Source organism: Meleagris gallopavo, chromosome 3 (assembly GCF_905368555.1).
Source record: "Meleagris gallopavo chromosome 3, MGAL_WU_HG_1.1, whole genome shotgun sequence".
Lineage (NCBI taxonomy): Eukaryota > Metazoa > Chordata > Aves > Galliformes > Phasianidae > Meleagris > Meleagris gallopavo.
Genome location: NC_139406.1, coordinates 75,102,167 through 75,127,222, shown reverse-complemented (window position 1 = coordinate 75,127,222; position 25,056 = coordinate 75,102,167). Strand labels below are relative to the sequence as shown.

General features: G+C 40.9%; 1 protein-coding gene across 18 annotated transcripts in view; it reads right to left on the bottom strand.

Moving 5' to 3' along the window:
• Positions 1-25,056, bottom strand: part of RIMS2 (regulating synaptic membrane exocytosis 2) — a 434,744-nt gene that overhangs the window by 12,649 nt on the left and 397,039 nt on the right. Inside the window, exon 1 of one of the 18 annotated variants that reach the window (XM_010709227.3) lies at positions 6,792-7,240. The exons of the other annotated variants lie outside the window; for them this stretch is intronic. Coding sequence (XP_010707529.2) covers positions 6,792-6,921 — 130 coding nt within the window. The 5' untranslated portion in view covers positions 6,922-7,240. Of the gene's footprint in view, positions 1-6,791; positions 7,241-25,056 lie in introns of those variants that run through there. 18 annotated transcript variants of the gene reach the window in all.

The window sequence follows — 25,056 nt, the reverse complement described above, 5'->3', positions numbered from 1 at the left end:
ATAATGTAAAGCAATATATTTTACAGTACAAATTGAAGCAGCAAATTCCTGTTTCCACACATTCCAACTTTACTTAGTATTTCAGAAAAGATAGCTTTATCCTCTGTTTCTTTTTGCCCTGCATATCCCTTGTACTGACATCAGAAACTGCACTCTCTAGTGCAAAAATCTTTGGCTTTATCTTTTTACCTTCTAACTCACTCCTTACAGCTTTCCAACTGAATTAATGACGCATCAATGCATCTCATTAAAAGATATAACAATTCAACTTTTGTGTGATGGATATTTACCTAAGTACATTTGAAATGGAACAGTCAGAACACTAAGCTTGCCCTTTTGAAATGATAACAATATAACCTTCTGATTTTATGTGCAAATAAAAGAAAATACTTCTAACATTTTTTTAATTGCTTATTTGGCTCATAGGGAGGTCAGGACAGCTCTATTAAGGTTATATTGTGGTTGTTTTTTTACTTCATGGCCAAGAAGGACAACAAACACAACTGTACATGACCACTTAGGCCTGTCCAGCACTGTTGCAGAAGTTTCTGCCTCTGTTTCTGATAGGACCACAGCTTTTCCAAGTGTATCAGAGGACCCACGAGCCAACAGCCCTTTACAACTGCTGGAAGAGCAAACACAAAGATATGACAATGGAAAACTCGGATGCCCCAAGTACCAAGTGACCTGAATGAACAGTATTTTAGGTACCCTCACTTAGGCAGGTGATATGAGTGTTCTAGCAATTCAAACCTACCAGGTCTGACTTTGTGTGTGTTCTGGAAGTGTCAAATCAGAATGGTAGCATTTTATATCCGCTCTGTAAATCTTGTCCAGTAATGTACACGACTACAAAAAGTGCAAAGCAGTGGGAAATCAACCTCATCCCTAAGCTATTAAAATTCTGAATAAATAGACCAAGCAATGTTGTAGTATTACATTCTAATTTTACATAACGTTTACATTAGGAATCGCTACATAGGTATACGACTTCACCACAAGAAATCATTAAACCCAGCCTTTGATTTTGCCAGTGACAAAGGATGAGTAAAAATAAACCATCAAAACTGCAGTTCTGAGTTACAACATCATTATGTTTACATGCACATGCAGTTTCCTGGATGATGAACATTCTTGGGCGCTCACTGCGAACAGTTACTCCATGTAGTGCCAAGAGCAGATTACAACTTCTGAAACAGTGTTTCTATAATGAGAAGCTTAGAAAAGCTTCTTAATTTTTATTTTATATGAATTCAGAGATATTTTCTAAATATGTAGTAATACTAGTAATGCCATTCTTTAACTCAATCCTATTTATTCTTAGTATAGCAAGAGTCATTACATCCATTATCAGAAGGATCTGTGCAGCATTTTTGAATGATGTACCAAGCGTGCTGAAACAATTCAACATGTTCTATTAGGACTTAATGAGATAGATGATGCCAAGTAGTTGGATGGCTACTGAGATTACACAAATTGGAAACAGATCTTTCTCCTAGCTTTGTCTAAGATGGGCAATGGTACCATGCAAATATCATTATTTAAATAACCAGAGTTCCCAGAACTCTGACATTTCACACTGTAATGACCCATTTCCAAACTACTGCTGTTAAACATTTAGCTCCAGAATTGAAAAGGTGGCAACCCAGCGTGGCACTGCTCTGACTGCGCTGTTGATCTTGCCACTGAGAAATGGCAATTACAGCATGTAGATGCAATCAGAAGGCTTTTTCAGGTTGATGGAAGTACCACCAGGGATGAGACCTGCTGTACACTGTAGTTTTGTGGCTGCTGCTGCAGCCATGCCTGAGCCATCTGTCAGCTGTTCAGGTAGATGCTGTTGAGTAACCAAAGCTCGGAAGAGAAACGCAACAAATGTAGAAGAAATACAGCATTAAAATTCTGCTGGACATATCCATCATATGGTCAGGTTGTACTTCAAACATTAATCCTTCTGCAATCTATTCTAGTTTTCTCTGTAGTTTTTCCAACCAGTTCCCAGATTCCATGTGTTTTTTTCCAGCCACTTTCTTTACTTTGCTCACAACAATATATATATTTCTATGCTTCTTATTTAAAAGGTCTTATCCACCTCAGTATTTACATCATTCATCAGCACAGTACCTGGTAAAACCACCTTGGTCTGAAAAAAGGCTAACAGAAATTGCTGGAAATGACTTCTGTGCTGCCTCTGCCCTAGAGTCAGCCAGAATAGTGGGACGGATGGGAGACCCCAGTCCCACAGCATGGATGGAGAGGCAGACCTGGTGCAGTGCTCGAGCAGCAAACATGAAAAAAACTACCGGACATAAACTTTGATGTCATACCGATTTATCCTCCAAATGAGCCAGGAGATAGGCAGTAAACAGTCTCTGGTCTGTTAGCATCAATCAAGCCTACGGTCCTTAAAGCTCTGCCTTTTACAGCCCCTCTGTAAGGCAGTGCACCTTTCCTTCATCTTCCACTTTCAATCTGCCTATGCACACTGCATATAAACAAGGTTATCTTTACCAGCAAGGCCAAAAAGTAGGCCAATTCCCCCAAGAAGATGCAGTTATTCTCATTTTCGTCACTGCCTGATATTCTTGCTACTACTTTATTCCTTCTAAGAGGATAATTTTAAAGCATAACTACTTCATGTGCAGGATTCTCTTCACTTTAATAATTACCACGTTAATGAATTTATTGTTACTACTTCCCCCATTTTCTATTTCTGGTTAAATTATTGTCTGCTTGTTATTGTCTACTGGGACCTCCGGAGGGACAGTGTGGCCTAACCACAGAACAGAACCCAGGAACTGCACAGCTTTATTCCAGCTCTACAAGTGAGCAGATGATTAATCTGCGAGTCATGCCACTGAAACCAATAACAGTGCTCAACCACACAGTTAAGTGTACATTTAAAGAAGTCTTGATCATTCACTAACCAGCATCAATGGCAACATTCCTGCTTGCATCTACGTGGGATTGAACAGTTCAAGCAAGTTGAATTCTAGCAAGTTTTCCAGATAGTTGCCAGCTGGAAACAACAGCATATAATGTGTTTCAGTTCCCACTGAACCCCTCTAGCAACATTCATGTTATCTCTTATAGTAGACATCATTATGCAGAACAGCAATGTATCTTCTCCTCAGCTAACACAACTCATTCTTGCTATTTTTGGCATGACTGTCTTGGGCTGAAGAACATTCTGTGGCTTTTTTTCTCAATTGCCTTTTGTTTTTCTAACATATTGGGATACCAAAATTCTTTCCAGTTTTTTTTTTTCTGAATTAATTTGTGTTTTAAATTATTGTAAATTATCTCTTGAATTGTCTTCAACACCTGCAAAACATTTGACTTTCCCCTTGAATCTCACAGCTCCAATACCACTCAAAAACACAGTGCTTTGGCAAAAATATGAAATTGAAATATAATCCCTCTTGGAGGGGTGTATTTCTACACACAGGTCTTGCTATGAGCAGCTGTTCCATACCTGCACTCCTGACAACCTGCCATTTAACAGCATACTCCATCACCCCAGAGTAAATGCCAGGCAGAAGTGAATGTAAATAGAGTACAAAAAGGAAACTGCGGCACAAATTTATTACAGCAAACAATAGACGTGGTGTAATGTGAGGAAGTACCAAGTTAGCAGTCCCACTCATAAAAACAGACACAGGCTTTCTACTGACCACACGCAAACAGAGCCTTTGCTTTTGTTTCTCCGTGTAGGATACCTGTCTTTCTTACCCAAAAGAATTCACTTGCTCAAGCACATTATCCAATCAAGCATAGGAAAGTTTGGTAAGCTCAAATCCACTGCTTTCCAACTTGTTATGTGCATAAAACTTGGCACTACATCTACATGGACATCTAAAAGGATGTCACAAACATTACAGTAGAAACTCCCAAGTTATTTACTGACAATTTCCTTTAATCTCAACAGAGCAGGGATTGAGAGACCAAATGTGACGCTCAAGATGCTTCAAGAGCTGCTTTGGAATTTGCCCTCTGCACCCAACACCTCCCTTCACCACATCCCATATGTAAATCCTTTCCAAGCACCACTGGATGCCAATTCTTATTCTGCAATACAGGCTGTACCCTTTATCACAAATGAAGCTACCAAGGCATGCAAGTGACATGCTGTGTACACCTTGACACTTTGGTAAAAGACTAAATTTGCACTGGTACCATATGAAGCAATAATTCTGGGTGTGCACAAGCAGAAGTAAATCAATGATGAAGATTTTTTCGATGCTGTTTGCTACACACAGGTAAGAATAATAAACTCATTTAGAAATTTTAAAAAAACAGGGACAAACTTGAAGGACTCATGTTACCGATCATCAGGTTGGAAATGCAGAGTTTCAGCTCCCTAGACTGTAAGCCTGGCTGACTCATGGCAAGTTGGTGCCCATCTCAGGGCTGGAGAACTACAGCTTTGCCACAGCTTCTTCAGCACAGTGCAACTGGGATGCCAAGGCTTCTTTAATCAGCTGACACTCAAATGTACCTTCTTGTTCACGGTGTTCTAAAAATGGCTTCTAAATTTCTTCCTATTAATACCTCTGTTGAGTTTCAGTGACTTCCAAATTTGAAATTACGCATTTCCTTCCATGCCCAAACTTATGCCCATGGGCCAGTGTGCTCATTTCAGCAGTCAATGAACAGTAGTCTTTAAGGGAGTACCACAAATAAGAGCCCCAAAAGATATGATTCTCTATTTGTATTAGAAGTGTGATCGAGTAGAAAATGTAAAAGCACTCCCACTGCAGGTTGCCTTTTTTAACCTATCCATCATACATGGAAATAACTACTTCTTGAGGGTCATTCACAGAAATAACTAGTTCTTGAGGTTGTGTAACTTATGAAGTGGGTTTAACACTTTGCTTCTGCAGATCAAACTGTAAAAGAGCATTAAGTGCATGAACACGTGAGTGCACGTACCACTCCAATTAATGGACAGAGGCACAGACATACAATTGCATAAAAGCACTCTGAAGAAAAAAAATCCAACTTGAGGGCAGGGGTGACTTGCAATAAAACAATCCCATGGCATTTTTTTCTCGATAGTCTCAGAGAGGCACTAGGAAAAGAAGCTCAGCTGCTGTGCCTGCCATGCCTCTGTTACCTGGATGTCTGAAGAAATTCAACTGCATAGGAATAACACAGTACTTGTGTCTCTAGTTTTCATTTGCATTACACAAATTCCTTTTTGAAGCGTACCCAACAGCCGTATAGGATCATATAACATAGATCAACATAACATGTAAAAAAATCAGTATGTAAACTCTTGTCACTTGCTTAAAAAACTTGCCAGCACTAACTAAAAAAGAAATGCAGTTGAATTATCATTAAATTATCAGATATTCCCTACTGATTTTCATTAAGTTCAAATTTCTTCAGACCAGTGAACAGTTTAAGACTGCAACAATCTCAATTGAGCAATAAAGTCTTTTTCTAGAGAAGTAAAGAAAACAGGCCGGAACAAAATAAATCAGTACTGTGAGTCTGCACAGGACTGATGCAATTATTGTACAATCGGGACTGAAAAGACAACAATTCTGGAATGGACAGAAGAATATCTTGAAAGAACACCTAAGTATGTTTAGTATCATTTATGATACTATCAGTCCTTTAAATATGTGTGTTTTGAGCTGCAGAGTTTATTAGCACGTCAGAAGATCAAGCAAAATGCCCTCCGCATCCTTTCCTGCAGCCTAATGACAATTTTTTGCAGTCTGCTTCCCTGTTTACAGCAGAGAATAGATGAAGCACAGAAGGACGTTTTGCCCCAGGGAGCAGCTCCCTCTTTCTACAGAAGGAGCCAACCTGACATGTCCTGAGCAGCAGCTCAGAGACAGGCAAGGGATCGACTTCAGCATCTGCATCAGGAGAGAGAGATGCTCTGTGATGAGAATGTGGGGGCTGCTGCAATGGAAAGATCAGTGGAGACACGAGAAGTGTGGGGACAAAGCTTTGCCACTGCTTGGCCACAAATGTGGAAGGTGACACAATGCTGTGCGGGTGTCTGAAATACAGTCATACACCCATACCTGATGGATGCCTAGTAGCATCACACAAATACAGTATCTTAATTTGATATTGCTAAACCTAACCAAGGTGCAATGTATACAATTATTCTTAATGGAATTAAAAAATCTTGAATTATTTCTGACAAACACTAGGAAGACTCTTGCTTCTACATGTAGCTACCTGACCCACCACGTGGTTTTCTTTACAAAACACAAGTTGAGTCCCAGGGAGAGTTTGGTGTTACTCCTCAGTACAGATACATCTCTGTTACAACGTTCCTAACGGTAACTTGTAACCCTACAGGTTTCCGAATGGCTCGGACTCCCCCCCGGCCCCCGGTTACACACAGAACCCATCCCATTTCTCCTCCTTGTTCTGTGAAGTCCTGGTCCCACAGCAAACCCCCGGGACGGGAGCAGCGCTCCACTGAAGGACTTGGCTTTACGGAGAGAGGATTCGTGTGAGCTGCACGGTGTGCAGCCACCGCCAAGGAGCACTTACACGGCCAGTGTACTTTGACAGGGGACGCCCGAACGAGCCCACACAGTCCCAGAGAACTGCCCGTGAGGACAGCGCCGTTTCTTTTCACCACGAAAAAAACGCAAACTACACGAGCCCTCTTCCCCCTTTCTATGTAACTAGCGCCTGGTCAGTAACTTCATGCCCAAGCTGATGCTCGGCACCCCCCGCGCTCCTTTTCCCCTCTCCAGCCGCCGGCACGGTGACCGTCCGGAGCCCACCGGCCCCGCGCGCCCCGGAGCTCCCCTCACCTCCGTCCTCCTCCTCCAGCGAGTTCATGCAGGGGAAGTACACCGCCAGCGCCTCGAAGGAGGCGGAGAGGCTGCTCCGGCTCTGCGACCGCTGCATGCTGCGCCCGCCGGCCGCCGTCTGCCGGCCCATCTTGGCCGAGCGGCACCCGCCCTTGGCGCGGTACAAGAAGCGCGGCGTCTTGGCGGCGGGCGGGCGGCGGCGGGGCCGCGCCTGGGAGCGCTGGGCGGGCTGCGCGCCGCGGAGCTCCGCTCTGCCCCGCCGCCTCCGCGGCTGTCGGGCAGCGGGGCCGCCGCTCGGCGTGAGTAGGCGGGGGCGGGCCGGCGGCCGTGGCGTGAGGGCGGCCGGCGGGAGCAACGCCCGGCGCGCCTCAGGCAGCGGCGGAGCGCGGTGCCCGGCGGGCGGGAGGCAGCGAGAGCGGCGTCCCGCAGGCACCGCCCGCAAACTTTGTTTCTCCCCGCCCCAGCCCCAACCCCGGCCCCGACTCCAGCCCTAGCTGCGCCGAGTCGGAGAGGGAAGGGAGGGAGAGAGCGGCGGGGGCCGGCCGAGCGCTGAAGGGGCCGCTGGGCGCTGGCACACCTGCTGCAGGTGGCCTGCTCCGCCGCCGGCTCTGTGAGCTGGGAGGGGATCAGTCACGGAGAGGCGGAGGCTGGCCATCCTACGTCCGCCTGAGCCTGTGCCCCTCTGGCCCACCCCTGCTCCAGCAGGCACCCGTGGCCAGGCGGCTTCTGAAAATCCCCAAGGAGGAGATCCTAGAGCCTCCGGGAAACCTGTGCCGGTGCTCCGGCACCGCACGGCACAGCAGTGCTGCCTGGTGCTCATTGCCTCCTGTCTTGCAAATGGCCCAGCAGCCCGTGGCCATCAGCTCTGTGAGCCACAGCCAGGTCCCACTGCTCCTCCACTTCTAACATTTCTTTATTAATACAGGGATATATTTTCTGCATTCACAGAATTTGCTCATAGCTACAAAGCAGTAAGAAACTAAAGCACTGGATATCATGAAAAACAGCTCTAGTCTTCGGCAGCATCAGTAACTTCTTCCCCCCTCTAGTTCATGACAGTGCAAAAGCAGGACCAAACCCTGCACATGGCTGTTTTGTTACTGATGTTACAAGTGGTAATAAACACATTTTTTTTCCCCACAGTTTTCTTATAAAAAAGCTTTAACTCCCCCCAGGTAACAGTAAAGGATATTCAGTTTGATCTAACAAACTGCACAATTTGATGCCGATTGGAACTCTTCACAAATAAAATAAATGCAGTCACACCTGCAGAATACTTCACTGAATTGTGCTTGAAGAACACCACTTGTGCCTGGATAATAACAAAAGAGCATGGACAATCCTCAGATTGTTCCTGTGCTCTGCTAGGGAACAAAAACTGATCAGAAGTTCAGCACTCAGTAATAGAACTCACGACCACTCAATCTACAGGAGAAAAATGAGTTTTTTGTGAACAGCAGTAACAGCTATTTTTACAACACATGCAATATTTTCATGTCAAGAAAACTGGAATCAAGTATTCCTAACACAAAGTGTTTCAAGCACTTATTTGGGGATAAGATGAATCCTCTCTTCCTCTCCAGTAGCAACAAATTTGGCCAGGGCAAACTGCCTGGGCTAGATGTTTCACTCAGGCGTATTCTGAATGGAACATTTAATTGGTGACCCTACATAAGTTGGTGAGTTACTAAAATACTGTGAAGCAAACATCTCTAAATTAGATAATGATTATGATGATAATGATAATAACAATGATCTCTAATATACAGTTATCACATAATTGGCAAAAATAATAAAACACGTAGAAGTAATTACAAAAGATATTTTTAAAGTCTTGACTGTAAAGTCAAGAAAATCTATGAAAACAAGAAAGTCAAGAAAATCTATGAAATCAAGAAAGAAAATCTATGAAAACAACAGCAGACAACTTCCTTCAACACCTTCATCCCTGTCAGACATGGCAGAAAAGTCAGTTCTTGTGGTTTGATACATCTGAACAACCATTCCTGACTTCATTTGAGGAAGGGATGCACACTGCTTCCAGGCTGCTCCGTTGGCAGTGAGTGGTCTCAGTGGGAATTCAAATGTGGCCTCAAGGCCATGCATAGAACTAGGAGAGCCCATGTTCCCTTGCCATGTGTAATAAAATGTGTAATATTTTATATATTTATATAGTGTTATAATATATAAATCATTTTCTACCAAGACAATCGCTTTAAATGTTCCAGAATCATTTTAACTGCTACTTACTGTTTTCTGTCACCAGTTACAAATGAATAAGAGCCCCCTTAAAGGAACTGCATCCAAACTCTAGCAATTTAAGTGCTAGATATCATGACAAAGCATGAGATTTCCAGGTATTTTTTAAAATTTCCGATAATTTGTTGAAAGAACAGTGAATCCAGGTCAAGCAGAACAAGGTCAAGCATCTGCTATAAATGTACGTACTATCCTGAAGCAATTCTATTTGTAGGCTTTGACATACCATCAACTATTTTGGTTTCTAATCTACAGAACCAGGAAAGCAATTGCTTAGTAGTTGTATTCCCTGAAAATTACTAAAAAAAAAATCACATAACATGAATTTGTGGCTCTAGATCTTCAGGGCCTGGTCTAAAAACATACAACCAATCAGGAAAAATAATAATGGAAACAATATATTCTTCACCTTTTCCAGTATTTAGACTGTCACTGGGTTTATTTCAGCAAATGTGCTCCAATTAAACACAAATTATTAGACTTTAAATGGAGACACTTAGGAAAAACAATGATTTGACGATTCCTTCATGAAAACACTTTTTTGCTCAAAAAAAAAAAAAAAGTTTTTTGTTTTTTTTTCCCCCCATTGCTACTTCTATGTATTGATCCCGGATGTTATAATTTTCTAGATGTGAGAAATACAACATTATTTGTGTGAAAGATCTTTTATTATTGCCTACTCTGGCTCCCAAATGCAAGAAAAAAAGAATACATATGGTGTCATAAAGTCCTGTGCACATTTTTAAGAGAATTCCCTGCTTCTGACACTATGAAAAAGTGACGAAAAGTTTCTTACCATCTCCTTAAACCTGCAGTTAAGAAGGTGTTCTGAGAATGGGACTGGGAATGAGTTTTTGCCCCTTTCTTCATACCATGTCAATCACTGACCGCTGACTTGTTTGCTTTAATCATAGTTGTCTTCAGAAAAGACAGTGCAGCTGCCTACCCTTCTGTATATCTTAATCATCTTTAACTTGCACTGTGCCCATCAGCTGTTAGGTATAAGATATTACATTCATAATTGAAAAGCTTTAATCTCTTTCCAAAGACATCAACAATTGCAAAAACTTGTTGTATAACATGTCATCTAAAAGAAGGGTGAGCGGCTACTCCTTAAAATGTAAGGGACAGCCCCCACACGTCCCTGTGAGATGCAATCAGAGCCAAGTTTTATGTAAGTGAGTTTTGGTCTATCTTCACATCCTCCAGCCTTCATGGAGCAGAGACAGCCAATGCATTTCAGAAAGGCAAAACTGATATATATCATCACTGGGCTCCAAAAAAGAGTTAGTTGAATTATCTTCCCCTCCAAAAGGAAAAAAAAAATGTTGAAAACACAGCCTTTATCTAATTCTAGGAATAAATAAATAAATAAATGGAAAAATTAGTACTGGTATTAACTTGGAGGATTCACAGTTCTCCAGATTTTTTATTTAAGCAATACTTCAAGATCATTATAAGCGCTGCCCAGTCAGAGTATAACAGTGTTATCGGATGTACTAACAAGTTGTTTCTCACTGTAATTTGATAAATGTGAGAACTGTACAGACATCCTCATGCCCACAGAGGGGAATGTGGCAGGTCCAGCCATGCACAAGAACAAGGTAGGCTCTAGGAAGCTACAGGTCCTTGACAAGATAATGGCAGTTTTTACTGCTTCCCAAAATACAAAAATTGCTGGGTTTGCCTTAGCATTTTCTTGATCGTAACTAATACGATCATGAAAGCCATTCTAATCCCTGTGTATTCCCAGGCCTCAGTTCCCTGTCCACGGGCCGACTCCTGCAGCATGGACCACTGGTGGTCTCCTATTCTACTAGACATTTCATGATAGCATGGCCACTCTTACATCATATCCTCAGCAATCAAAATACAAGTCAAAATTGCATTTTTAAAAAGTCAATACATTTTGCATTTTCTTAGTGTTCCATATCAAGCAGCCACATTTTTCCCTCTGCTGAAGCGGTAAAGGCAAATTTTTCCATTCTGCTTCTTCTGGCATTTGCTACTGGAAGGTCAACTCCACCCTAAGTATCAAGCTAGGTCCACAGTACAGATTTCTACCAAAATAGCTTTGCTGACTGACACAGCTGTTCTGGGAGAATTCCCTAGTTGTTACTGCAAGTGTGGTTATATCAGCAAAACAGTGTTCTATTAGTGCTGCTTGTTTTGTGTACCCACTTCTGGACTCATTTGCTGGTACCCAGTGCCAGAAAAGTGCTCCTACTGTTCCCTCTGCCTGAACAGTGGACTTCCACAGTGCCAGTAGAAGTCTACCTGTAAGTAATTCGGCCCTAGAAAGGATCATTTGAAAGCCTTGCACGTTTTCAGATCACATACAGATGTGAAGAGCTGAAAGAAACAGCTTTCATGTCTCTTCCAAAACACAGATTTCAATTTCTGAGAATAAAATCTAGTAATTTTAACAAGGTGAAAGGAGAAGTAGTAACATTTTTTTTTTCCCTAGAAACAGGATGCTTTCATGGAGATATCAGTTTTCATTTCTTAAACAGTGAAGTAGGATTGCTTGTCCTGCAGTTGGACAATTCTGTATTGTGCCTTAATGAGCATAAATGGAATCAGGAAAACTAAATCTCTCTCTTGCTTTAATACTAATATTAGTTATGCTTGAAAGCTGACTGTGCTTATTTAAATAACATTTTTAGGTTTCCCCTCTGATGTTTACCATAAGACCCCCAAAACAAAATAAATCAGACTTTTTCTAAATTGCAGAGGGAGCTGCTAATGGCCCAGCATGCAGTAACGCGGCACAGCGAGCTCACAGGTAGCTGGAAGGTCAGCAGTGGAGTAGAAAGCCTTTACACAGCTAAGTATTTCTATTTTGACTGAAGTAATTTCACACCTTCCTGATCACAAGGCAACCTACAAACCACAAGGTGTTTGAGTACTCAGGAAAACACTTTATGATACTTCATCAGAGTGAGAAATAAAGAGTGTGGAAATAAAAATGTACATGCTCTTTTAAGGTTTTTTTTAAAAAAAGTTTGTTTTCCCATTTTTTTGAGAAAGAACCCCACAGAAAACAATATTAAGCTGTTAAAAAAAATCATGATAAATCATGCATAGAGGCTATCTGCTCTTTACTTAGATCTCAATCCACCTTTTTTTTTCTCTGAGACAGAAAATCCGCACAGAATAACCCTCTTTATAATGAAACCCACCAGCTTAGAAACAAGCTGCAGATATTCACATAAACTCTCAAATATTATTTCCACTGCCTATGTACTCCACAGAAGGTTCTCAAAATGTCCTACATGAGGTCAGTGTAATTTATTTCTGAAACTGGAACTTCATGAAACATGATTTGTTTCTGTCTGTAATTCAGCCTTCAGCACCTAAGTAACCAAAGCAGTGCGGAAAAGCTGTGCTTGAACAGTTTGGGAGCACAGTGTACTGCAACAAGGAACGTGCAGAGGTAATGAATGCACTGTGTTGATGCAGCAATCTGCTGGCATTACCTAACAAGAGATACTGTAGAAAAGCACCCTGTTATCTCTGTGCTTTTGTTTTTTCCAGGACAAAATAAAATTACTGAGATTAAATGTGTTTTGCCAATGATAGGTGAAAATGAAAAAAGAAAACGGGGGGAAAGCAAGGTATATATCTGCCACCCACTGACCCCTGTCTCTGCAACATCTAGAGCTGAGACTGCTGCTAAAATGCAGGTCTGGTCAGATGTCTGCCATGAGACTATTACATTATCATTGAGTGGTAAAAGCTTTGCTGAGTCTAAATGTCAGCAGTGGAAGGGGACATTTATCTTGCAAAGTCAGTAAACTAATTTTGGTAGAACCTATAAAAGGTTAATGTACATTAAGCAGGGATTATTTTGCAAAGTTCTGTACCTATATGTTACCTGTTTTTCTTGACACTGCAGCCAAAACCTGTTGGAAATATCCCACCCCACATCCCTCTGCATTACTACAATGCAGAACAGACACACAGCTGTGCTGCGTAAAGCCCTGCAGGGACACACTACATCCACCTGCAAAGCACACTCCTTCCAAACGCCTGCACGTCTCCTGGTGTTCAATTCACTAAGAAAAAACACCTTAATTGGAACCCAAAGACAGTGCTGGAAGCTGAGCCGGTTTTCTGCACCATCCAGCAAGAACAATGAAAATGGCACTCCTATCAGACCTAAAAGAGCAGATAAATATATATTTTTTATCTACTGATGTCATGTTTAACTGAAAAAAATCACAAATTTTAGCTTTATTTTATAATACTTCACACTGTTTGTCTTTTCTGCTGGGGAACGTGTGCTGTTGTCATTACACTGCTCTCATTTCCATGGTGTTTGAGTCAGAGCAGTGTCTCTTCAGCCATGATCATATAGTCACATGAATCCCAAAATCCCACTGCTGATGAAAAACACTTTTTTTTTCTTTCACTTGTTATTGTTCTGGTAATCTACAGCTGGATCTGCGTGAGTAAGTGCTGTACCGAGGCACAATGTGAGGCACTGGCACTTGATCACTTACTGCTACACTGTAAGAAGTCTCTCACAAGGTATCAGCCTGAACTACCGATGCTCTTCCAATAAAGCCCTGGTTCAGTAGTTACACTGGGCAGAAATCACTTCCAAAATGGTGTTCTGGATGGTGAGAGAGTTGCACAGTATGGCTTTGCATAATTTGGTGCCAGCTGCACTGAATGCCAGTGAGCAAGCCCATGTGCTTTAATGCTGCTCAGAGGAAACTTATTTCTCTCAGATATGACACTACTGGAGATGTCAAACCACTAGGCACAAATTTGACTGCAGGTACGAAATACAATGGTTACTTGCCAAACAACTTATTTGGCTTGCAATCACTCTGTTACAGATAACTTAGAAAAGAAGTAAGCTGTCTGAAAGCTGCAAATTAGCCACGTTATTATTGTATTAATGAGTTCAAATATGATTCAAAAGACTGTACATAAAGTTTTCATTGCTGTGAGTAACCTGAAACTCTCAGAAACCTTTCACACTTTGCAGATCATCCTGTGTCAAGCCTCCACCACTTCTTGGGTGTGTGTGTGGCTGGTGGTACGTATGGTCTGGCCAGATGCAGGCACTGGCAGCATGCTCCTGCCTTGCCAAACCACCCTGCATGCAGAGCTCTCTTACTCCACAGTTGGCTCTGTCAAAAACATCACTGCAGCCTTCCAAGGAATTACTAACACACTCTACCTTCTAGATGTACATATAACCTAAGAAAACTTCCGAGGTCCATGGTTTCCCCACTTTGAAGCCATGGGCCAATTCACAGACATCCAACAGGCAGCTTGCCTTCTGTACTCAGCCCAGGCTAACTGCCCACCAAGCTGGAATTGCTCTTATATGCACGTGTGTCTGCCTCTGTGAACATACATGTGTATGTACGTGAATATATAAATACATGCACACAGACATGCATAAGAAATGTTATTTCATGATTATCTGCACACACTTGCGTCTGTACCACGCTAACAGTTTTATATCATAGAAAGTATAGGAATAGATGAAGTGAAAAAAGCAATCAAGACAACAGCCCATCTGTTTAACATAATTCAACAGTAACAAAATAATCTTATTATATATAAACTTAAAAATAATCAATGTAAATCAGTTTTCATTAAAAAATATAAGATCATTAAACTATGTTCCCATAAACTTCAGCTAAGTAGTACGTAAGCTGTTTTACAGAGATGAGAAACTCTCCCTCCCACTTAGAGATCTGTCAGGAACTCTGGGTTCTCAGAACCCTGTAAGTCAAGCCAATAATTCTTTGATTATTTCTCCCCCCTCTGCCCCATTCCTTTTGTTTCAGAAACAAAATAAAATAGATACACATTTTGTTAATTAAAATTCCTTTTTTTTTTTTTTTCTGTATGAATACTGGTTATTGTTACTTTCTAAAATAATCTTTTGTGGATTTAACAAATGTCAGATTTCCATCAGAATTCTGCACCAGCATTCTTGTTTAGAAAGCTCTACAAAATTCAGTTAGAATAGAAGCAACCCACTAATGCAAATGAGTTATTTGAATACAGCTTTTCTACATCTGACTGTTATGTAGTGCGTCAAAGATAGCTTACTCTTTTCCTAATTTTACAATTGTGGGCCTTAAGGTAATGTTTTAATATAGTTTGATGAATAAACATCTCCTATTTTTCTCTACACACTATTCTAAGTCACTCCATGTTTAATAATTTTAATATTTGTGGTCAGTTTGGGGAATATCTTTAGATTCAGGGTCATTTAATATATATGTGGCTTCAATCCTGCATGCACGAAGAGGGAAAAGAAAGAGCTCTCTAAACACAAATGTGACAAGAAATTATGTTTTAAACTGGCATTTAAATCTTATTCTGCTCTGCAATGCAATATGTGATAGAAAGCACATATACTGCACAGTTAAACTGCTGTTAAAGTCATGGTGGTGTCTGTTAAAGTCATGAGGCCACATCTTGGCTTTGCTTTCACCTGCATAATAGAGGGAAACTCTCTGACTTCATCTAGGTTAACTTTATATTCGTGGTTTCATAGAAGTCTATAAGATAAACACAGAAATCAGCTGAATTATGCCTTTTTTCTTTTATAAAATCTTTCATAATTAAGCTAACAATATGGCTAGAATATTGGTCTTAGGAAGAGGTAAGTATTCTTAAATAGGACTAAAGAGAAATATCTTAATACAGTGTTAAGCTGATAAACTTGAATAATGAAAAACAGCCTTAACATGAGTTACTCACACTCTTGCCAAAAGCCAAATAAAACTTATGGATAACCTGTCAGAGTAAGGAAAAGAGAGATGTTCCTCCGCAGTACTGAATGCTGTTCTGAATAAACCATACATAAACTTCAGGTTTTTGACATCCACAGGGGCCGTTGGCCATCAGCCTCCTGTTTTTATGTGCCAGACCGAACAGGGAACCAGAGACAAATACGGACAACACAGAGAATGAAAACGGCCATAACAAGACAAACCGAAGGCCCAATTATTCAATATCCTGTCTATCAGCATGGCTAATACCAATGCCTGAGAACTGCACATGAGAGAGAAATGAAAGAACAACAACAAAACAACAAAAATATTCATAGTAAGGAACCCCTCTATTTCACCAACCTCTGCTCTACAAAATCCTGTTAGAGGATTTTGTACTTCTTGCCATGGCTAGATCCAAACCTCATTTTGCTTTTTCTCTCTTTGAGCCAATACATACTTTTGGCTCAGAAAATAATCCACAGAACAGGTCCTGCAGTTTAATTTTGTGCTATGAGGAATACTTTCTCTTGGCTTTTTTTTTTTTTTTTTCTGGCATTTGCATGCAGTCATTCTGTCACTTGTATTACAAGAACCGAATAAATAATTCTGTAGTCACCTGTAGCCATCAATCATCTCCTTCAGTCATTTTTTTCTTAGCTAAAAAATTCCATCTATGTCTTTCATCACCCTTGTTGCATTCCTCCATACCTGCTCTGGCTCCGTGCCCTTTCTAAAGCTGAGGACCATCAGAGAGGTACAAGACAGAATAATGGCACTTACTTTCTGCTCAGCTTTGTTTTATTCTTTTCCTAATAACTGTAACTTCCTATTTGGGAAAAATAAAAAATGAAAAACAACATAGGAGCTTAACTATGGCATTAAAACAAGAGGCAGATAAACATTAAATCACACTTTCCATTCCAGATGACTTTACAAGAAATAAACTTTTGCATTTTCTGAACAATTTCTGATCTTTAAAAAATGATTAAAATATCTTGGTTTGGTTTTGTAGCACTGAAAAAATTTGTGTTCAGACAGTGGTCTGAGAAAGCAGCAATCAGCTGTGGGTGCTGAAACTCAGGGATTCTCTTAGTATACAAATTTTGACTCAGGCTCTGTGCTTGCTTTCTGTTGCATCCTGCAGGACAGAAATAAATCAGATAGACCAATTTGAAGTTAATTTATGATTAACGGAGATTACGAAGAAGGATCATAATTTTCCCTTTGTTCCGTATAAAGAAAAATGAAAAGCTTCTTCAGATTTCCTAAGTAGGAAAATCCTATAAGTAAAATTTTGTGACAAAATTAAGGAACAACAGTGTCTAACATTTTGTCAAACAAAGAATGAGATTCATCAGAGGAAGCCAGCACACAGCAGATAAAACTGGAATGTTAAATGAATGCGATAAATAAATAAATGCCAAAATAAGATCAATTGGTTCTTGGGCACACACCAACAAATGATAAAAGTCAAAGATATAAATGTTAAAGTAGGAAATACCTTACTCTGGGATTTGATGTGAATTGTGCAAGGAATTTTTTTATATGGGAGTAGGAGAAACCACTGAGCATCACTTCCAATTTTCAAGGGAAAAATCCTCCCTTTCATCTTGTTTGGGCTTCCCCAATGAGGCTGTAGAAGACCAAAAAAACCCATTTTCTGATGTTCTCGGGTGTGTTTGGTATATCTCAAACACAAATCTGGTCACCTCCTCCCTCCCCTTACAGGAGGAATATGACAGAGACTGAACTAGAAGGACAACTGTAAAATTACTAGCTCATCATGTAAAGGAACTTGTAGACACAAACCCTAATGCCTGTGGAGTGTTGGTGACACTAATTAAAGTTTGCAGCGACATAAATGCTCCTGGATGGCCATTTGCAAAATCACCACTCTAAGAAAAAACGACTGGGGCTTTTTAGTGTGGGGAAGAGGAGCTGAGAGGAGACCTTATTGCTCTCTTTCAGTACCTGGAAGGTGCTTAGAGTGAGAGTGGGGTTGATCTCTTCTCACTGGTGACAGGTGACAGGATGAGGGGAAATGGCCTCAAGTTGCACCAGGATAAGTTCAGGCTGGATATCAGGAAAAACTTCTTTACAGAAAGGGTTGTTAAGCACTGGAACAGGCTCCCCAGGGAGGTGGTTGAGTCACCATGAATCTGGTTAAAAACCATTTGGATGTGGTGCTCAGGGACATGATTTAGCGGAGGGTTGTTAGACTTAGCGTAGTATGGTTAGGTCATGGCTGGACTTGATGATCTTTAAGGTCTTTTCCAATCTGAGCAATTCTATGATTCTATGATTCTATTTTTGAGATATGCAGGTAAACAAACAGGCCAGCTGGAAGACTAATAAAAAGTGCAGTAGTTTCCCTTTTGAATTTAGTATGAAAGATGGGCTTTCTTATAGAAAATAAAAGATTTGAAGCATGACAAACTTGTCATGAAGGGGAACTTTAGTCAGCACATGAAAATACTGCCTGTGATGAAATCTGCAAGATATACGGGAAGGGGAAGTAAAGATGATAGACTGTGGAAGTAGCAGCAGATCACGCTGTGAGGGTTGTCTCTTGAGTCCTGTTGAACCACTGTTCAGCTGGGGGGCGATTGAATTTATTCCTTTGGATTGGGTGAAACTGTTAACAGAGAAATATATCAGTTTCTGTTAAAGTGATTCCATTACATAGGCCACAGAGGCTTTGGTTATATTCCTGTTTGCCCCTGAATGCTCAGGTAACACAAAACTCGAGTTACAGGAAATGTGGCTTGGTTGCCAGCTGACTAAAGCGTCAAGTAAGGCAGCCATTGCTTTTCCCAGTTCCCTGAGTCCCTTCCAAGCAAGACCTAAGGAAACAGGACCCTGCAGGAGTGACAGTCCTGGACAGTGGCCATGTGGCTGCACTGCAAGGCCTGCCCTACAGCAGCTTCAGGGCAACCAAAGGGCACACAGAGCCTCTGCTCAACACCTCACTATCTGGCTCTCAAATTAATAGTTATCAGAGGTGCTTCTGAGCTTTCAGACTTTTATTTTCTTTTGTTGGCTTGTGCTTTCTCACTGTTGTCCTAAACCTTGTTAACTGCATCTAGGGTTACATACTGTAAGTGACCTTCACTTCAAGGCTGTTTTTTGCTTTGTAAGAGGCCATTCTATCTTTGATACTTTTTTTCTTTCTTTTTTTTTTTTCCTCTAAACACACAATTTAAAGAGACACTTTCAAATTATTAGAATTATGTGTTTTATGTCACGACTACCTTGAAAACGGCTTCTATTTTTTGGCAATTACTCCGCTACCAAATATCAGTTGTACCTATTCTATCAAACAGTAAAGCCATAAGAGCATTTTTAGAGAAGGATCTTTCACATTCAAATGTTCAAGTTTTTACTGAGAGCCAACAGAGTCACAATGTGCTATCTGTTAACTTATTCAGTGAACTTTTCTTTCTTTCTTATGATTTTGAAGAGAAAGAAAACATAGGAGGAAAAAATTGTATTTTTTAATCCCAATACACTCTCAGTAAAAATTAAATATAGGATATTTGAAATTTAAAAACCGAGTTATTTATTTTTTAAAAGCTTTACTATATTGAGATACCGTTTATTTCCATAGAAATGGAAAGAAATTTGCTGAGAATCATAGTACTAAATACAGTTTGTTGAGGTATGCAAATAATACCAGATTGGCAGTATTTAGGATGCAACTATTTCTACACTGAAAATTTAGCCTCAATTTATTTCACGTCATGGAATCATAGAATGGCTTGGGTTGGAAGGGATTCCAAGGATCATCAAGTTCCAACCCCCTCTACCAACCTCCAGATCCAGTACTAGACCAGGCTGCCCAGGGACCATCTAACCTGGTCTTACACACCTCCAGGGACGGGGCATCCACAACCTTTCTGGGCAGCCTGTTCCAGCACCTCACCACTCTCTCTGTAAAGAACTTCCTCTTGATGTCCAATCTAAACCTTCCCTTCTTGAGCTTAGGTTCAGCTACTGCAATTTAAATCCAAAACCTGACTGAGCACTTTGACCAAGGATAGGGAGGGACAGTCTTTTGGACAGCAACATGTGGCTGGAAGGGGTCTCTTAAGCTGTTGAGGCTAGTCCCTTCCTTTGGGACTTTTGAATCCACCAAGCTTGAACAGACTCAGTATTTACTGATATTTTTTCCAGTCACTCATTAAGTGGCATTAGACCCTTTGTAACAACTGTCCTGTTTCACTGTATGTCTACAAGAATCAGGAAGGCTGAGTTAGCCTCAGCATCTAATTATTTGCAACAATCCTGTTTGAGAAGATCAGCTAATGAGATTCTTGGGTCTGACTGCAGAACAGTCAGAAAGGTGGTGGGAGGAAGCAGTTAAAAACAGATTAATTGTACTAGGAAATAATTATGCCGATGCAAAATAATATGAATGTTATGTATCAGTGCTGAATATGACGAATCTGGGTAAATGGTGATATGAAGATCAGTTAACAGGTTTCTTAAAGAGTTTTGGAGGTAAGTAGCAAGGAACACATCTGTGCTTTGCATTCCTCGTGACTGAGATACTTCTGGTGACCTTTTCTTCAAAAAAGCTGCACTCCCAAGACTACACATTTATTATTTAACATTACATTAAATACCTCTGCAAAATCAGAAGACAATGTTCATGCTCAGAATCTCATCATGCTCAAATGATGAATTTGAGAATGGAATGAAGCTGCATTCCTGTTCCTTTTATGGTTCTCAAATGTCTGTCTCCACTGGCAATTTATTTTCAGTACAAATACAAGTAATATTGTAATCGTTCCTCTATGCTAACAGTTTTTTATTATATTAAAATGTTTTAAAAGGAACACATGGCCTTCACTGGCACAAAGACTTGTATTGTGAGATGCTCCACTCTGTTTTTGCCTTCTTCTTTGCCGATACAATTTTTTGTAAGTATGCATATCCTGTATTTCTATTACTGCAAATAACCACTTTTGTGAACAAATACAGTACTGTTTGCCTTCACAAGATAAAAAGAAACACAGTAGTCCTTCTCTAAGTTATTAAAACCATATTATGGAATTACTTGCAACAGAATTGTTAATTCTGAGCACTTTCTATGACCAGATGAAGTCAAATGCAGTAACATTCATAAAGATACCCACATACCTCCTGCTAATAGCTAATATGAAAGTAAAATGTTATTTTTTGGTACTGTGATACCAAATAGGCTATGCAGATATATATGTTCACTGGCAAAAAGTCAATGCATGGCAGTTGTTTGCTACAACTGAATAACAGCTAACCTGAGTCTGAAGGCCTACAATTGTAAAAGAGAGACCATCTAACAAGATTGACAGTGTGCAAGACTGTATATTTTGTAATGAAGCAAAGGAATTGACTAATAAATGCTCTCTAAATAGATAATGATAACACATTCCTTGCTTCTGTCTACCCCAACTGTAAAAAAATTTTTATTCAGCCTAAATATTATCTGTACATCTAGCTTTGTCAGAAAGAAGCAAAACTAAGCAAAAGAGAAAGAAGGTTATAAGAGTTCAGGACACTGGCAATGATAAAAAAGGAGAGAAAGGTGATCAGGGAAGCGATTAAGGAAGATTATTTTAACTGCTGAGTACTGAGGGTCTGCCAACATACAGGAGAAACTAGCATAACCAGAGATGCAGGAAAGAAACGTGTGCAGATGGTAGAACATAAGGACTGGACCTGTCTATTTCTGGAGAAGGGGCTTATTATAAGATATTGTTTAACTTACAACCATGATGTTTGCAGTTTGTTTTAACTACAGGCCAAGACTTGTCTGCTTTTTTCCAGAGAGCAGCAATATCAGTTATCATCAAGTCATAATCCTATCCAGTGAAAGTAAGTACTCTGTGTTTAGAGTCTGATGCCACAGCAGGAACTTTGGCTTTTTTGACCATGGGACAGTTTACTCAGCACCTGGTCTGATGGCTGCTGATGGAGTCCACCACAGAGGGAAAAGAATTCTGGCCCAGGAGCTGTCTGGGTTCATTTACAGGACTTTAAACTGGATTTGAAGGGGGAAGGGAATGATAGTGAGCTTGCCCATGATAAGGCACAGGATAGCATAGCTAAGTAAGAGGGACAAGATGCTATCAGGGGCCCTCAAACTGCTGTATCTCATGATGATGAAGGCTACAGGGAGTCTAGAGGCAAATACTTCAAAGGAATTAAGAAGCTATCCTCCAAGAAAGTGACCAGACCAGATAACCAGCTGAAGTGCCTCTATACCAAGAAATGCAGCTTGGGAAACAGACAGGAGGACTCAGAAGCCATCATGCTAGTGGAAATCCACAGTATAGTTGCCATGACTGAAACCTGGTGGGATGATTCCAATGACTGGAATGTGGCTATTGATGGCTACAAGCTGTTCAGAAGAGACAAGCAAGGTCAGAGGGGAGGAGATACTGCTCTCTCTCAAAGAAGGAATAGAGTGTGAAGAGCTGTCCCTGAAGAATGGCCATGGGCAAGTTGGAAGCCTATGGGTGAGAGACAGAGACAACAAAGGGAGCCTTATGGTTGGTGTCTAATACAGGGCACCCGATCAAGCAGAGCCTGTTGCTGAAGCCTTGCTCCTCCAGCTATAGGAGGTGTGTGATTACAGGTTCTCACCCAGCCGGAGGACTTCAACTACCCAGACATCTGCTGGAAAAGTAGCACGGCAAACTGGAGGTGATCCAGGAGACTCCTGGAATGTACTGAGGAGAACTTCCTGAGCCAACTGATGAGCTCCGCAAAGGGTTGCAGTGCTGGACCTGTTGCTCAGTGAACTATATCAGTGAACTAACTGGTGACACCAGGATTGGAAGCTGCCTAGGCTGTAGTGACTGTGCTATGGTGAAGTTCACACACTTGAAGGACATCAGACAGGCAAAGAGAAAAATCAGGAAGCTTTACTTTAAGAAAGCCAATTTCTAGCTCTTCAGAGGGTTAGTCAACCAAACCTCCAGAGAATGTCCTCAAGGACAAGTGAGCAGATCAGAGCTGGCAGATCTTTAAGGAATCATTCCTTAGGGCAGAAGAGCCCTCCATCCCCAGGAGAAGCAAGTCAGAAAGGGAAGAGAAAATATTGTCATGGCTGAACTGGGACCTGCTGGTTAAACTGGAGAGCAAGAAAATGCAAAGGCAATGGAAGCAGGGACAGGTAATCTGGGAAGAGTGTAGGGATGCTGGTAGACTGTATAAGGGATGGGGTCAAGAAAGCCAAGGCCCAAGTGGAAATTGTCAAGGGGCGTCAAGAAGGATAAGAAAGGCTTTTATAGATACAGCAATCAGAAAAGAGTTCCAGAAGGGTGTACCTCTCCTAGTGAGCAACACAAAAAGGCTATTAACAGTGGACAAGGAGAAGGCTGAGATATTCAACAACATTTTTGCCAGAGTCTTCACTAAAAATTGTTAGCCCTGGAGTATTGCATCCTCAGTGCAGGAGGGATGTGGGCCTGTTAGAGTGCATCCAGAGGAGGGCCACAAAACGATCCAAAGGATGGAACACCTCTCCTTCGAGGACAGGCTGAGAGAGCTGAGGCTCTTCAGTCTGGAGAAGAGAAGACTCCAGGGAGATCTGATAGCAGTCTTTAAGTATCTAAAGGGGGGCTATAAAAAGGAAGAGGACAGACTCTTTAGCAGGGTCTGTGGTGATAGGATATGAGGAAAAGGTTTCAAAGTAAAAGAGGAAAGATTTAGACTGGACATAAGGAAGAAGCTTTTTGCAATAAGGGTGACGAGACACCGGCACAGGTTGCCCAGAGAAGTGGTGAATGCCCCATCCTTGGAGACATTCAAGGTCAGGCTGGACAGGGCTCTAAGCAACTTGGTTTATGTGTAAGTATCCCTGTTCATTGTAGGGGAGTTGGACTAGATGTCCTCTAAAGGTCCCTTCCAACTAAAAAGATTCTATGATTCTATTTATTACACCAAGAAACTGTAAAAAACAGCTCCAGAAATAATCAGCAGTGAAATCTTTCATTTCATTTCATTTCATTTCATTCATGCTTTCATTTATTTTCTTCCTGATTAGCTCTCAAGTCTTTGTATAATAAAGCTTTAGTGCATTTCCAATGCAACAAGGATTGTGTGGGAGTAACTGTCATCACTAAAAAATCATTTGCACACCTGCACGTAAATCTCACCCTTCTTTCTTGGAGCAGTTCTATGGCCTTCCCCAGTCATGCCTGGAATACAGCCAATTTTGTACATGATCTGCATACAAAGAAGGAACTGTAGATTGTCTATGAAGCTGTCTCTTGAGATATCAGAAGAAAACAGTCCCACACCCTCTTTACTGCAGAATCCTTACAAAAGAACCCAAAGAGCTCACAGAGTATGTAATGGTTTTCATGGACATGTTGCAGAAACCAAGCTGTCACTTGGCTACCAGGGAAAGGACCAGCATGGACACTGCTACCCGATGCCCTTCTCTCTGTTCTCACCTTGGTAGATAGGAATGAAGCAGTTAGAGTAGAATACAATCTATCATATATATATAAACTATCAGATTTCACCAGAATTGCAGAAATTAGATACAGAGAAATCTGTTAATCCAGGTTTAGTTCTGTATATTCCATGAATTGATTTTTTTTTTCATTACATGTACAAGATGCCATTAATTGGTAGGAAGTAATTCTTCTAGCTTCACTTGGTGAGATTTAGCTTTCAGTTTAACTAGGAGCTTGCTTGATTCACAAGATAACCCCCCAAAAGACACCACAACAGACTTCACAACCAAGCCACTTCGCATATCCAGCTGGCAACACTGTGCTTATCTAGGCTGAGAAGCGAAGACGAGAAAAGCTTCATGTCAGAGCTTAAACAAACTATCAATATTCATTATCCAGCCCGGAGGCACTGAGAGCACAACAATCCCCAGTGCTGCGACCTGACAAAGTACTGCAGCTGGTTACAAAAGCTGAAAATGCCATTTCTATACATCCCCCAAGGAAAAAGCTCTTCTATGGTTGTGCCATATAATAAAAAACTATCCCATGTGGATATTTTTTTCTCCTTGCTAACTTGTGAACCTATTAAACAACTGCAGTTCCAATATCGTTAGAGACCTTAAAAGACATTAGTTTCCTACAAGCCTAATAAAAATAAATGGCTGCAAAGAGCTTCAAAACTCAGAAGCCTGAGCTTAGGCTGGACTGTGCCAATCACCATTCACAGAGTTTGTGTCCCAGTTAGCAGGAGAAGTGTGAAAGGGATAAGAGAGCTCCTTAGGCAATTTCAGTATGCTGAGTAAA